This window comes from Bipolaris sorokiniana (assembly GCF_000338995.1).
Source record: "Bipolaris sorokiniana ND90Pr unplaced genomic scaffold COCSAscaffold_16, whole genome shotgun sequence".
Lineage (NCBI taxonomy): Eukaryota > Fungi > Ascomycota > Dothideomycetes > Pleosporales > Pleosporaceae > Bipolaris > Bipolaris sorokiniana.
In genome coordinates this window covers 810641-826138 of record NW_006911910.1, presented here as the reverse complement: position 1 = coordinate 826138, position 15498 = coordinate 810641, and the positions used below count along the sequence as shown (strand labels likewise).

At 51.8% G+C, this 15498-nt stretch overlaps 6 protein-coding genes across 6 annotated transcripts; 2 read left to right on the top strand and 4 right to left on the bottom strand.

Annotated features, from left to right (window-relative positions):
- Positions 1-36: 36 nt before the first annotated feature.
- Positions 37-3152, bottom strand: COCSADRAFT_253696 (uncharacterized protein). Its single transcript, XM_007706552.1, has one exon. It carries the CDS (start codon positions 2849-2851, stop codon positions 122-124), a length of 2730 nt encoding a protein of 909 aa, XP_007704742.1. The 5' UTR covers positions 2852-3152; the 3' UTR covers positions 37-121.
- Positions 3153-3345: 193 nt separating this feature from the next.
- COCSADRAFT_164631 (uncharacterized protein) lies at positions 3346-4715 on the top strand (the record flags this gene model as incomplete). The annotated part of the gene is made up of 3 exons (XM_007706551.1): positions 3346-3466; positions 3526-3653; positions 3711-4715. 3 exons carry the CDS (start codon positions 3346-3348, stop codon positions 4713-4715), a joined length of 1254 nt encoding a protein of 417 aa, XP_007704741.1.
- A 142-nt stretch (positions 4716-4857) lies between these two features.
- Positions 4858-6333, bottom strand: COCSADRAFT_253689 (uncharacterized protein). Its single transcript, XM_007706550.1, has one exon. It carries the CDS (start codon positions 6152-6154, stop codon positions 5000-5002), a length of 1155 nt encoding a protein of 384 aa, XP_007704740.1. The 5' UTR covers positions 6155-6333; the 3' UTR covers positions 4858-4999.
- Positions 6334-6545: 212 nt separating this feature from the next.
- COCSADRAFT_347393 (uncharacterized protein) lies at positions 6546-9282 on the bottom strand. Its single transcript, XM_007706549.1, has one exon. The coding sequence runs from the start codon at positions 8946-8948 to the stop codon at positions 6699-6701; it is 2250 nt and encodes a 749-aa protein (XP_007704739.1). The 5' UTR covers positions 8949-9282; the 3' UTR covers positions 6546-6698.
- Positions 9283-10824: 1542 nt separating this feature from the next.
- On the top strand, positions 10825-12898 carry COCSADRAFT_127266 (uncharacterized protein). The gene is made up of 3 exons (XM_007706548.1): positions 10825-11237; positions 11288-12377; positions 12436-12898. The coding sequence occupies exons 1-3, from the start codon at positions 10930-10932 to the stop codon at positions 12793-12795; spliced, it is 1758 nt and encodes a 585-aa protein (XP_007704738.1). The 5' UTR covers positions 10825-10929; the 3' UTR covers positions 12796-12898.
- A 731-nt stretch (positions 12899-13629) lies between these two features.
- COCSADRAFT_127261 (uncharacterized protein) lies at positions 13630-15432 on the bottom strand. The gene is made up of 2 exons (XM_007706547.1): positions 14842-15432; positions 13630-14783 (listed from the first exon to the last, which is right to left on the bottom strand). The coding sequence occupies exons 1-2, from the start codon at positions 15310-15312 to the stop codon at positions 14115-14117; spliced, it is 1140 nt and encodes a 379-aa protein (XP_007704737.1). The 5' UTR covers positions 15313-15432; the 3' UTR covers positions 13630-14114.
- Between the last annotated feature and the right edge of the window lie 66 nt (positions 15433-15498).

Genomic DNA, 15498 nt, shown 5'->3' with positions numbered 1-15498 from the left:
GGGGAAGGAAGAGGATTCTTAGGAAAGGCCATGGATGAAGACGATGTTCTTGTAATGATACCCTAATGCCACAATTCTATCTCTCTCTCTCTCTCTCTCTATACATATATATATATACAATCTACCCAGGCGCGGACCCCAACCCGGTCAAAATCCTCAACCCCCAAGCCCACCACCCTTCCCTCTCCCCCAACACCCCATCCAACTCCTGTAACCTCCCCTCCACAAACTCAACCTGCCGCTCAAACTCCGCCACCACATCCTCTACATCCTCGACTTTGCCTCTGAGGGCACTAATCTCATACTCAAGTTTATCCCTCACATTCTCCAGTTCCCGCAGGCTGGTAGTAAGTAAAGCACGGTTGTTAGTAACCATAGCATGCGTATCCTCGCGAAGCGAATGATACGTATCGAGTCTGGGATAGTAAATTGATTCCAGCGTCTCGATATCCGCGTCTACAGATTGCGACAGGGCGATTATCTCAGCGACACGGGAATTGACCCAGTCCTGGTCTTTTTTCGAGACTTGGGCGAGGGTGTGGTGCAGGCGTTTGAGTTGGGTGGAGTGCATGTTTTGGAGGGCAGAGCGGGCGGTTAGGGAGGTGGCGGATGAAGGGTTGAAGTCTTCTGTGGCTAGGGCTTCTTCTTCTTCGTCTTCTTCTTCTTCTTCTTCTTCTTCGGAGGGGGTGCTGGTGCTGGGGTTGATGGGAGGCCAGCGGAGGATGGATTCTTCGGCTGTGCTGAAGGAGAGGTGGCGGGGCCACCATTCGTTGTGGCGGGGTGGGCGGACAAGGCCGAATTGGGAGCCGGATTGGGTGCGGCGGAGGAGAGGGGGGATGGTGTTGGCTTCGGAGACGGGGAGGCAGGTGAGATCGATGCCGTGATAGGTGGAGCCGGCGAGGGAACTTGCTACTGTGGGAGGCTGTTCGGGCTGCTCGGACGTGTCGCTTTCGACTATTGAAGTGCGTAAGGCTGAGGCGTGACGGCTACTGACTGATCTGTGGTTATGGAGGGAGGTGGCGGATTCACCTGGTGTCTCAGTTAGGACTTTGGCAAAGGCGGGTTCTTCGCCAGCCATGTTCTGGGGTGATATGATTGAATATGGGTCGTCTGAATGACTCTCGTACTCGATGGATGTGCGAGAATCTGTGTACTGTAGCGGCACACTACCACTTTTGGTGCGATGTAGCCCATGTCGTCCGTGTTCATCTCGGGAAAGCTTGGTGGCATGGGTGCGGAGGCCAACAGCATTTTTGATGTGGTGAAAACCGCCAGACTCTAGCTTGGCCTTGATGGCAGCTCGCTTCGAAGAAGGGTCTTTGAAATACTCCTTCTCTAGGCCCTCTGGAGTAAATACTTCTGCCTTTTTTGTTTCCGAGGAGCCAGTGTCACGTTTTGTTATGCCATGATGATCTGTTGTTGATTCTTGACGGACGGGTTTGGGCGCGTGTTGATCGTGCTTGTCTGGCGAGCTTGACCGTGATTCTCCGCCAGGAAGTCGATCAAACATGCTGTCGCCGGATGTTGTTTTCTTGGGCTTTCCATGCCACAGCCACTTTGCATGCTCACCTCGGACTAGCTCAACGAATTGATCGATATCCACCGTCTCAACTTCAGCAATGCCATCTTTTTGGCCAGCACCAACAATGCCCATGACCATCTCGCCACCCTTGCCTCCTAGCTCGGCAACAGTAGATTTGAATGCTCGCGGAACAGCCCAGCCTTCTTTACGCGCTGCTTTTGCAGACGACCTCCGAAGCTGCTCAAGAGTCTGCCGATCAAGACGGCGGGTTCTAGGTAAGTGATGAGACTTTTGAAAATGTGCAATGCCGCGCTTAGTAGCGTCAATATCGAAAACATCTTTTGCTACTGCAGCATTGCAGGCACTCAGTCTATTACGAGCGCCCATCAACATGCCTAGCAAAGCAGCGACGGTTGTTGGACCAAGGATGCCATCATGAGGCTCTACAGTGTAGTACTCTGATCCAAAGTCTATCCACCAGTCATTGATTGCTTTTTCCGTCAAATCGCAGAGCAGCCCGTCGGCATACTCTGGCTCGAGCTTTCCAAACAAAACAAGTGCTATTTGACAGAGCTTGACCAACTCAATGACGGAAGCATTAAATGGAATGCGATCACTTGTGCGATACAGCTGCTGAAACTTTGCTTGGGTAGCACCACTAGGGGGCGTGAGCTTGATACCCAGGCGACCAGAACATCCTAATCTCTTAAGGTTTTCATTAACAACAAAGGCTTCGCGGTACTTTTTCACGTCGCCTCCAGGGATGGGAATAACAGTCAGGGAAGAGGGGAATCCGCTGAGATTGGTGATCATGAGGGTGCCGTAGGGTGTTTCCTTTCTCCGGGCATAGCAGTCGGTGAGAGACTTGAAGTACAAGCGCATCTGGGGGGACCACTCATCCTCGTTACTGGGTACGCTTATGATGGTAGCCAAGACAGAGTCGTTGGGATTTCCCGTATAGGTGGTGATGAGATAAGTGGGGTGGGTGCGGGAGCAGGCCCATTGCTCGACCAGGTAGACCTCGTAGCCCTCGATCCTTTGGCGGCGGGCAAGGACGTGACATGCCGTGGCAGGGTCCTCTTCAAGGTAGCGAGCAGCCACCAAGTCGGTCAAGACGAAGCGCTGATGGGCCGGAGGTGAAGCAGGCGACCGGGCCATGGCTTGTTCCGGCAGCATGTCAGCGATGGGAGACTTGAAGACTGCTGGCTGAGGACGCGACTGTGCTGAGCTCGTGTGTTGGATTGACGTAGTCTGCAGGGGCGGCATCTGCCTCCGAAGCTCTTTCTCGGTGTGCACCCGCGATGGGGGCACTGGCAGGGGAGAGTCCATTTTTAGGGCGATTTCAGGTGTGATTTGGCCGACGAACTACCAGGTGCTGCGGGTGCGAGCTCGTCATGGTAAAGGGAGGCGCAAGGTCCCGCCGATGGCCGAGGTGGAAGAGAGGGTACAGGACGTGTCCGAGGACCCTGTGAGCATGATCCTACGTGCAGTCTGTAGTTGTTGTTTTGTATTGGGATATCGCAAAAGACCCTGAAACGCAGCGAGGCTGGTGTACATATATGGATCCTACTTCGGGGAGAGTTGATGATTAGAGCCATGGATGCGCGTGCGGAGGTCGGCCCTGTTCCCTCCCCAGACGTCATGCGGCGAGCGCGACACCACCGGCCCATGCCTCAATCACCGCAACGGCCATGGACAGTACTGAAGAGTCCCTCTGGCCAGACCGACGCTCTCCACTCCGTTGCGACCACCGATTCATTGCCTCCAACGCCCATAGGCCATCTTAACCGCCATCGTTTGTCAACCCCAGCCCTATCAACACCATGGACGACCTCCGCGAGCAGGTGGAGCTGCTGGAGAAGAGCGCAAACCTCTCCGCCAGCATAGATCATGTGCAAAAGGCGATTGATATGCTCACTGCAGCTCGTGCAAAGATCGCAGCGGGTGAGTGCTCTTACGTCGCTTGTATAGCAGCACACGTACTAACTACAACACTCAACCAGACCCTACAACGGCGCCCTTGACACTCGCGAGACTCCAGGACCCCTTCAAGCAGTCCCTCGATACTGTACAGAAAGACCTCAAGCCCATATACTCGGGCCTGAACAAATACGGCAAGGCACTTGACAAGGTATGCTTATCCTTCACACTGGCCGTCACTATCTCCATGGCTGACAGCACCTCTCAGAAATTCAAAGACAAACCTCTCCCCTCTGCCGAAAATGACGCCCTATCGTCACATCCCTCGCTTATCAATCGTGCCATTGCCATGCACCTCCTCCGCGAGGGTCAATTCGACGTAGCCTCGACCTTTGTACAAGAAGCCAGCCGCCAGCCGCCACGCCCAGAGCCTACGCCCAACACACCAAACCCCCACATACGTGAGTCGTGGGAGAGAGATCTTGCAGAAGGTACCTTCAATTCAGAAGAGCTGCAGCAGAAGTTTGCAGAAATGTACCACATACTACACGAGCTGCGCGTTCAAAGAAATCTACAGCCAGCCATACAATGGGCCCGCCAACGCAGCGCCGAACTCGAGGGCCGGGGTAGCAATCTCGAATTCGAGCTCTGCCGTCTCCAATACATCTGTCTCTTCGACAGTCATAACCAACACAGCGACGCCATGGACACAGAAATCCCCAACGGTCCCCTCGATGCATGGGCCTACGCACATCGCGAATTCCCCCCCTTCTACAAGCGCTACGCCCGGGAAATCCGGCAATTCCTCGGCGCAACGGCCTTCTGGCCAAACATCCAAGACTCGCCCTACCGTCGCCTCTTCTACAACGAATCTGCCTGGGAAGAAGTCGCCCACTCCTTCAACCGCGAATTTTGCTCTCTCCTCGGCCTCAGCGCCGACTCGCCCCTCTTCATCGCCGCCACCGCCGGCGCCATCGCCCTTCCTTACCTCCTCAAAATGCAGTCCATCATGAAGGAGAAACGCACAGAGTGGACGACTCAAGACGAATTACCAGTCGAGATCCCGCTGCCCAGCCAGTACCATTTCCATAGCATCTTCGTATGCCCGGTTTCAAAAGAACAGTCAACAGATACGAATCCGCCTATGATGATGCCGTGTGGTCATGTTATTGCGCAGGAGTCGCTGGATAAACTCAGTAAGGGGTCGCGGTTCAAGTGTCCGTATTGTCCGAATGAGAGTCACCCTAGGGAGGCGAGGAAGGTCGTACTATAGTATGGGTATGGCGGCAAGTATCCCAAGATTCCTTCGTGAGGGATGAGATAGTGGGCACTTTGGTGTCTTGGGGTTGGATAGGGCTGTTTATGGCTTTGATGGATGTCGACGTCGCTGCTTGATGATGTCGAGCGTATGAATACCAATCATTTTTGTTCATTTATTGGTGAAATTGATTCGTTTGACGGGGAACGAAATGGAGTGCAAAGAACACTGGTTCTACACAAACAAGGTATGAGATTAAGTGACTAGGACAATAGGTCTTCTGTCGCGCCTAAACACCCTCATACAGGCCTATAAAGCCACTGACCCGGATGGAAAAAAACATCAAACTCAACTCCCCCAAACACTCCAATCGCAGCAAACAAATCAGACTCCCCCCTTAACCCCACATTCCCTCCCTCACTCCTAACATCCAACTCCTCATTCCCATCCCACTCACCCTCCTTAACCCCACTCCTCGTAAAGAAAACTTTGATATCCAACACCTTCCCCTCCTGCCCCCCCTGATACGCGGGCGGATTCTTCGGCACCTCAAACGTCATGCCAATCCCCACCGTATCCCCCGGTTTAAACGCAGTCGTAAAATCATTCCCACCCCACGCATCATTCACATACTTTCTGCCATCATCGCCATGGACACCTAAGCTGGCGCGTTCCCAGCCTGGGAGTCGGAATGTGGGGTACGGAGGGGCAACGAACCCGATTGCGATGCCGGCGTCTGCTTCAGAGAAGGAAGATGAGGCGCCGTGGCCTATGGATATGACTTTGAGCTCGAAGTAGAGGGTTCTGGGGTGATGTGTGATCAGAGGGGAGTCAGTGAGGGCGCTATAGAGGGGGAGGTTGGAGAGGATGCTTGAATCGCGGCAGGAGGGGTAGGTGCGGATGCGCCAGTGGCCTGCGGTTTGTTGAGGGAACAAGTCGCCGGCTAGGGAGGGGGGTTTGAGGAGGGCGAGGTGCGCGTTTTGGATTGCGGTGTAGGTGCTTGGGTGGAGGGCTTGCGGGGGCCATAAGGGATGCGCTTTTGTCCAGGCGAGGGCTCGGTCGCCTTCTTCGGCTGTGGCGTTTGCCGTGGGGGAACTGTCGTAGCCCATTGAGGGGGGAGGGGGGAGAAGTGCGGTATCGGGTATCACGGTCCAGTCGTGATATGGGGGTGGATCCCAGCTTGGAGGTGGTTGCTGGGGGTATGAAGGAGGTGGGCCTGGTGTGAGTGCGTAGCCTGAGGACTGATGACTTGGTGGAGGTCCTGGAGGTGCTGTGTATTCAGGCTTTGATGAAGAAGTCTGGTTTGGCGGGGGACCAGGAGGAGGCTGGTATTTTTCTGTTGATGGCTCTTGAGAATGTTGATAATAAGGATTGTTTGATTGTAGATTGTGCTGATCTGTTCCGTAAGATGGCTTTTCGTCGCCTTTCAACTTGTCTTTGAGTTTCTTGAACATGGTATAGGCAAAGGTGGCGTGGTAGTTGGGAAGTCCAAGACCGCCGCCGTGGTATTAGTCGTGACCCTTTTCTTTTAGTAAGAATGGAAGGAATGCTAGACTTAACTCGGTCTCTCAGATGTGAATGACTTGCAAAAGAAGACACCATTCAAACAAGGCGATCTGGTGATGATAAAGGGAAGTTGATTGGTGGTGGCTGTGCAAATGGCAGTCGTGGTTACCTTGGTGTCTTACCAAATACGTCATCGTGGCTTGGCGGTGCATTTCCTTCCTACTCAGGTCTCGGTGTTACACAGCATACAGTCTTTACTATAACAGGACTTAACTTACAAAGGCACACTTCACCATATTCCCCGCCGTATCTGCCCTCTAGATGATTTCACTGGCACATTAACGACTCAATCCCTCAACCAGTTATACGCCGCCGTCACACACGCATCAAGTCTACTGAGATCTTATAACTAAAGTTTGCAACATTACTGAGCCTGGACTATAGTACTACTACAAGCAAAGAGCCACCTGACGTATCATTACATGGCCATCCTCATCGAATCGTCACTGCCTTGCCACCCTTCTCATTCTCAATATTCTCATCAATGCACACTCCGATAATCTTATACCGGTCCATGACGTGGTCGCGACTAATCAGCAAATTCCCTGAACCGCCCGTCCAAATATACCCGTAATCGCGCATTTGGGCTGTGATTCCATGCGCAAACTCTTCTCTGACAAGGGCCCGTCCCGTAGGCCATAGTTTCTTTGGAATTGCGGGCTTGCTAGGCCTCAGATTCCTACAAGTGGCTGCATACGACCTGTAGGCTGTTACATTTCCCCCGAAACCTAGCAGATCAAACGTGTTCCCTACGACACCGACTTGCACCAGTCCACGGCCATCTTGAAGGGTAATACGGTCGTCGATATCACGATCCTCGCGTGTATCGCCTAAAGAGCTTCCTTCGATAACTGTAAGTGCCTCGAAAATCATTGCAAATGGAGCAATGATTGTACAACCGCAATTCACCCGCACTTCACAGGAGATCTTCTCTGTATTCTCATTCCATAGCCGAGATTCGAAACTGGTAACGTCGATCATGCGGTAGTTCACCGACATGTTGTGGCTTCGAAAAAATTGCGGCGATGGATTCTCCCAAGTGGTACCGCTGACGCATCGGTCTTCCCACGATGTGGGTTTCGCACATGGATCTGTCGTCCTCCAGTTCGGCCGTAGCTTACGAAGCAACCGTTTTCTGTATTCAACAAAGTCGCTGCTCGGATCCATGAGGCTTGCCAGTATGGTCGCGCATTGAACTAGTATCTTGCCAGTCTCATCCTTTACCACATTCCTAGGTTGATCGTTGGTTGCTATAAGCTCTTTGGAAATCCTGCCTTTCTTCAACTTCTTTCCACAATTACAGCCTCTGAATATGAAGCTGAAGCCCGTGGTTTCGGTGTTTGGAACCAGACGAATCTTCATGTACTTCTTCGGACTCCCTTTGACTCCAGTGATTGCGGCAGATTTTGCCCGACCCTTAGCTTTCAGCCTTCCTAGACAAATGACTCCAGCGAAGCAATCTGTTGTCGGACTGCCGCTGTAGTTTTCAACTACAGGAATCCAATCCCACTCTCCTCGCTCGCGGCTACTGATTGCTAGTTTGGTCCACGCCCGATCCGTCTTCATGGAAAGCTGCTTGAAGAAATTGAATGACATCTTCTCCATATCTTTTCCCGAAAGCTGTGCCTCGATCTCTTCACTGGTGAATAACCCACTGAAGATACCCAGGAGGCCTCGGAATATATCGTGCTCTTCCCCGCAATTTCGTGGGGTCAAGGAAATCGCTGAGAAGATATTTGCAACACCTTTTATGTTGTCATGCCACCAGTTTGGTCCTCCATTGATGATATCAGTCCTCGCGCTCTCAATGCCTTTGACTTGCTGACGGAGACTACGCAGCATCCACCCATCTTCTTCAATGACTCTCAGAACCGCGTCAATGGTTGCGTTGTTGACCCATCTGGACTCCCGGATCCACACTTGTAGCTTGAGTGCCGAATCCAGCGAATCCAGGGCAAGACCCATCCACGTATGGAGTTCGCCAATGCGCGATATCTTCTGGCGATCTATTGCCCACATGACAACATTCTTGCCAAGAATCATCTCTTGGAACGTCCATACCCGTGTAAAGTAGGGATTGCAGAACAGCGACTGAACGTGGTTGACACACGTGGCATAACAGTTTAGCACACCCATATCGATTGCGGCTGTCCTGACCGTCGTCTTTGGTATTTCAAACGCCCAGGTCTCATCTGCCCACTCCTGGAGTCGCGTTCTCTGATCCGGCATGAGACCCGGCGCACCCGCCGCGAGCGCCGATCCTTTCATATGCGACCGAACGTGATCGAGAAACTTGAGGTCATCCACAATCTGCTGCGGATCCCATACAACGGGCATATCAAGAAGGATATGACATCTTTCCGCGCTCTTGTAATACTCAAACATCCGGGACAACTCGATAGCCTGGTCTGCAGGTGAAGTCTGCTTGATGCATACGCAGTCTGCCCAAAGGTATTGAATATTTCCCGTTATCATCAGCCTCTTGATGTCCTCCATTTTTTTTTTCGCTATCTTTAGTACCCAGTCCACGCCTGTTATACCGCAATCCCATTCTTTTTTCTCCAGTTCACCCCAGGTATACGATATGATGTCGAAGCTTTCAATATACACGTCACTGGAATTGACGACGGAAAACTGCCCGTTGGTCTGGCAAAGCAGCCTTGTGGGAAGATACGGAGCCATAATGAAGAAATTTGATGCTCATGCAATTGCTGCTTCGGCGTCGGAAACAAATTACTGGTAAAAAAAAAGCATTAGGATCCAGTCGTTGCTGGACCCGAGGGCGGCGCGAGATTTCATACAGATTGCTGCCTTCCAGCCTCGTCGCCGAATTGCCATGGACGCGGCGCTTCTACATGTCTTGGTATCATCGTGGTTGCTTGCGAGTAGGGGCATGATTCGCGCGGCATGGTGACGGGCCGTGCGGGGCTGCATTATGAAGGAGCAAAGCTGGAAAGTAGACAAACCCCCTTCTTTGAGGACACAGGGCTAAGCGAGTTGAAGGGTGAAGATGGCATTGACGCGGCTGGCAAACCTCACGATTATGATGCTACTACAAGATGACTGGATACATCTTACGGTTGCACAATATACATGTAGCCTTGTATCACTCACACCACTATGAAGGCTGTGAGCATGTTTGGCGACGCTAGATTGCAGGACGTATGAATCGCGGGCAGGCTGATCCAAATTATGCAGAGGTTGACGATTCGGGTTGTGAGTTCCCACCCCTTGCCAGCTCCCCGCGTGACTTGAATCCTTACCAGGAACGCAAACTTTGGGGGCGAAGACGGCTTGGAGCGTTATCGGGGCGATAAATATATCAGGCTAGAGCCAATATTCTTTCATGAGGATATGGCGGACATAAGGCCGAAACATGCAATTTACAGGCGCTTAGGGGTGTGATTGGAGTTGTCTGCAGTGCCAAGATACACGGGCGCTAACGATAGGCAGATGTGTTTTGAGACTGAGTAAAAGGCTGGCGTGTGTCGATTCACTGCTTTTGGAACTGGGGAGGGACTGTGGTCCTTTTTCACCTGTATCAGGCATCTCTTTCAGTAAATTACAGCTTTGGGCATATACCAATCTTGAGTCACAGTCTTCCCAGTACTATACGTGAAAGCTGTCAGCATTCCATGAAGCAAAGGCCGATATGTTGGAAACTAATCGCTTATATGCTCTTCAGTTTTCCCTCCAACTCTGAAGAGCTACACGCGCTACCGTTGATTATAATCTTGAGCCTTTGAGTAAAAGATCGGTCGTTCACTCTATGATATACTAACCTGTCTCTTGCGAAGTAAGCGTACGCTACGACATATACACGTCCATACAAACCATTCACCATTATTTTTGTAGCGAATACAACTTTCCAGGCTTATTGGACAGGCTCTGCGTTGATGTGCCTACCTTGATGTGTATCCTACTACAACTTTGTCAAAATCTTGGTTCCAACATTAACTTCCAAATAAATTTCCATCAGAGACTACACATACCTGGGCATACACAGCCGTCACGTCTCCAATATAGTAACTTTCCTCGCGCCTGAGGTCGATTGAACGTTCTTATACAAGGGCCGACGAAGTACATAAGATACGGTATGGTGCCCCACATCGGTTGACCAAGGCACCCGTAGGACAAGGTAACCCGCCAAAAACTTCAATTGCCAGATTGAGCACCCGGAATGCTGGTGGATACTTCGATCAGCGGGCAGCATTCAGTTAGATGGAATATCTCGATTAATCGACAAAACTGGAGACTCTTGGTGTTTGACCAAGAGTAGCCTTATGCAGCATGAACAACTACACCACCATAAAGGTGTTATCAACGTTCAAATCATCACGTAGTGTAACTAAGCTGGGTGCATTAATTTTATATCGAACAACTTTTTCATGAGTCCTAAGATCGCTATCAAATGTGTACCTTGATGCTTATCCTGTAGTATCGTCCTACTAGCTATGACGGAGGGTACAACATCTTGTAGGTGGGGGCTCTCCATTTTGCCGACGGGGCAATACTCAAGGTGCGGAAAACCAACGTACAACATTCACCTACGAATGGTCATTGTTGGGTATTTATACTAAAACGCTGAACCCTCCTCTCTCCTCCCTCCCCCTCGCCACCACTACCACCGTTGCCTCCCATTCCATATTAACAAAACAACGTCATGGCGACAAACGGACACACCAATGGCGTCACCAACGATACTTCATCCACTTACTCGATCCCACGTGAAGCACGAAGCCTACTCGACAACGGAGTCTTGAAGAATCCACTCATTGCTCCCAACCTCCCTCAAGAAATTGAAGAATGCGCAAAGCCAATCAAATTCAAGGGCAACGATGCGCCTAGTTTAGCCATCAACTGGCGTTTCGCCGAAAGTATCTCTGCCTTGAAAGGCCTAGAAGCCGCCATGGTAAACGTCCTGCTAAGGAGAAAATACAATCTCGAGCCTCAAGAAGTCGAGATAGACACGTGAGTCTTGTGAGAGCCATCCATTCATACCACCACTGAACTCCCTAAAGCGACCACGCCCAACTCTTCTTCATGTCCGGCTTCCTCGCAGCCATCGATCCCGAAGGCGAAAACATAAACTTCATCAGCAAACCCCTATCAAAAAGCAACGCCGCATACGACAAGTACTTCAAAGACTGCGACAGACACGACATGCTGCGAAATGCATACCGTACTTCAGCCACAAACATCTATCGATGCAAGGATGGCCGCTACTTCCACACGCACGGCTCCATGAACCCAGATCACACACAAGACTATCTCGGTCTCCCGCACGACATAGACGTCGCAGCACTCGACGCACCATGGACGCCGTACGTCGAAAAAGTAGCACAGATAGACTCGCACGAGATGCAGCGCCTCGCATCCGACGTCTCCAAGCAAGCAGGCACCATATGCTGGACCACCGAGGAATTCAAAAACAGCGAGCACGGCAAAGCAAACGCGCACGTCGGCCTTTTCGAAATTCACAGCGTAAAGAATGCAAAGCAGCCGCCCTGCTGGTGGCCAGATAGCCCGGAAACGAGTCCGAACCGCCCGCTGGCCGGGCTCAAAGTAGTCGACCTGACGCGGATTATCGCTGCACCGGTTCTTACGAGCGGTCTGGCTGAGCTTGGTGCGTCCGTCATGCGGGTTACAGCTGAGCATCTAGCAGATATCTCGACGTTGCACGTTAGTCTGAATTGGGGGAAGTGGAATTCGCACCTCGATTTCCGACGCGAAGCAGATCGCGAGAAGTTGCGTGCGCTGGTGCGTGAAGCGGATGTCGTGGTCCAGGGATATCGGCCCGGTGTCCTGGATAAGTACGGGTTCTCGGTTGAGGGGTTGCTTGAGTTGACGAAGGAGCGGGAGAGAGGATTGATTGTTGTGCGGGAGAATTGCTATGGATGGTATGGGCCCTGGGCGTATCGGAGCGGGTGGCAGCAAGTTTCTGATGCGTGCTGTGGTGTTTCGATGGAGTTTGGGCGCGCGATGGGGAATGATGAGCCTGTTACGCCGATTTTCCCCAATAGCGATTTTTGCACTGGTGTTGCGGGCGTGATTGCTGTGCTGAATGCGGTGTTGAAGCGAGGTGCTGAGGGTGGGTCGTATCAAGTGGATGTAAGTTTTTTTCTTCGTTCCTACTATGCATAATTTTATGAGACTGATGGTTAAACAGGTCGCATTGAATTACTACTCCCAATGGCTTGTCAACAGCGTCGGCACGTACCCGAAAGATGTCTGGGAAGATGTCTGGACGCGGAATGGACGCCAGGTTTTCCGGCACTATCACAACATTCAGTATACGCTGATACATTATATGAAGATGATTCAGGCCAATTCGGGCACTATACTCTTCAACCCAGACTTTTTTGAAGTACGGCATTCAGATGCAATTGGAAAGGATATCAAGGTTGTCAAACCTATTGCTCAGTGGAAGCAGGACAAAGTGAAGTTGGGATTCAATGTAGGGGCAAGAGGAAATGGGGTGGATCAGCCGAGGTGGCCAAAGGACTTGATGACTGAGGTTGTAGCGTAGTGAGTCATCAACCTGGGAGGAATAGTGTGTGATTATGAATAGTTCGCATTTTTCTTTATGAACTCTTTTTTTGAGACAATTGATGGATTTCAAAGAAATAAAGCAACAACATGACAAGATGTCTTCGAGGAGTCTTGGAGAAAACGCAGTGACATAATGCTGCTATCTCATTTACACCTATCTCGCAATGACAATCACGACTTAGTTTCAAACCGATGATAAAATATACTCTTCAAACTAGCCTTCCTCAGTTTCATAACGATGACAACAAAGAGAAAAAAAAGATTTCAATGTTCCAAATCTTGACTCATACCATATAAATAACTCCCTTAACACTTACTTTACTACTTCCAAAACAATCCCTTCTTCAGCATCCCAACAATCTCTCGACACTTTCATCAAACCCCTAACCCCCAAACCGACCATGATCCCTTCCAAAATCTCCACAGAGCGCCTAACCCTCCTCCATCTCACAAACACGCACCCATCCCACCCCCATGTCCAGCTCTTCCATGAAAACTGGTCCAACCTCACCGCAACAGCATGGTCCCTTCGCGGCGCCACAAAATCGCTAGAAGAAAGCCGCGAGTGGATGATCGAATCACTAGACCGATTCGACAGCTACTTCTACGCCGTCTTCGCGCGTACACCACAGCATCCAGACAATGGCGAGAAGATCTGGACGATGCGGGACGTTCTAGATGAAAACTCCGGCACAAAAACAGAAGGAAAGGAAGAGAAGGAGGAGGAGGAGGAACTAGGAGTCCACATCGGGAGCGTAAGCCTGCGCCTCCAACCCTCCGGTCCCACCCTCCCTCCTCCTCCTCCCCCTCCCCGCCACACTGGCTCCCCCGATCCAGAAGACCAGAACGAAGCCGAAGAAGAACAAGACTTCCACCTGCGCGCTCTAGGCTACGCGTTCTTCCCTGCAGCGTGGGGGAGGGGTTACGGCACTGAGGCGAATCGCGGCTTACTCAATGCCTACTCTGCAGCTGTAGGACAGCAGAGTGGAGGGAAAGGGAGGGGTTACGTGGAGGCGGCGGTAGATGACGAGAACGCAGGGAGTCTAGCTCTGATACAGAAGTTAGGATTTGAACGAGTGGGGTGGAGGGAGAGTGAGAAGGTGTGGTTGAATGGAGGATGGAGGGAGGGATATTGGGTGTATGGGCTACACATCTAACCTATCCACATAGCCCCCATAAAGAGAGAGAATAGAGATTCGACAACAAAAGGGGATATGGATATATATCTACACTTTGGGGGGAAAATAAAATAAAATCTACCAATATAACAGAGAATAAAAGGGGGGGGGACGAGCTCTATTCAAGCACCCTACTCTCCCCATTCCCCACCTCCCTAAACCGCACATCCTCCACCTCACCCTCCCCACCAACCTCACGAATCGCATCCTCAACCCTCCACACTTTCCTGCGTAAAAACCAACTCACAAACCCTCCCCCCTTCTTAACCTCATCATGCGTGCCAACCCAATACTTGGCCTTGACCAGCCTTTGCGCCAGAACCCCGTTTTTCGCACCCAAGTTAAGTTGTTGGGCTGCAGAGATTGAAACGTCGTGAAGCCCGTGCAAAAACGCTAGCGTATGCAGCGCCGGTTCCGCAGTGGCAATGGGTTCGAGGGCGGTGTGAGGGATGCCGTGGGGCGTGTAGATGACGCATTCGGCGGCTTCGCTGGTGGCAGAAGAAGAAGGAGAAGAAGCAAAGTCTTGTTCGGCGCCGTCGCCATTGATGCTGAGTGTTGAGAGTCGTTTTCTGGGGGTGGAGCTGGAGAGGAAGGGGTGCGTGGAGAAGGTTATGAGGAGGGCGGAGTGGTAGAAGAGGGCGTCGTTGGGGGCCGTGAGGCGGGAGATGGAGAGCCAGGAGGGGAGGGGCGGGAGGCTGTAGTCGTGCCAGTCGGCGTTGGAGGGGAAGGTTGGGGTTGTGACTACGGTGCGGAAGTGGGACCAAGAGGATATGAGTTTGGCGGCTTGCTAGGTAGGGGATAGTTGTTAGCTTTTTGCATACGGCGTATAGAGAGAAAGTACGTACCTCTGTTGCGAAGACGGGGACGTCGCCGTGGACTTCGAGGAGGGTTTCTTTGTGGCAGTGATCGGTGAATTCATGGCTGATGGCTACGCAGTCCACATAACTCTCTTCGTCTTCTATTGCCTCTACTTTTCGCTTCCGGCTCTTGCCTGGCCTGAAGCCTCCGGCGAGAATCTCGACTTGCCGCGCTAGTTCCTCCACTTTGGAAATGCTCTTTACCGCGCTCTCCGTCGCGTGCCATTGCTGGCTAAACCACTTTGCGACATCGCTTTGCCCGCCCACGAACCAAGGATCGATCAGGATGTTGTAGTATATGCGGGCGCCATGTTTGACTGCGTTGGCCGGACGGGGTATTTGAAGGAGCCAGGAGGTATCGGCATTGAGGTGGTGGAGGATTGGGCGGCGCGTTGCAAGAGCGCGAACAACGGCGTCGCGGATCTCCAGGTGTAGTTGCGCCGAGGGCTCGTCCATCATATAGAAGATCTTTTCTTCTTTCTTAGGAATATTTGCGCACAAACAATTTCAATGCGCCGGCGTTTGCGCACATTCAAGGCGGCATTGCGCGTAGACAAGGCTGTTAGAGATAGAGGTGGGAGGCTGGGGAAACGCTGTCCACGCGAGTGGTCCATGACGCGCGCACGGGTAGAGAGACGTCGACAC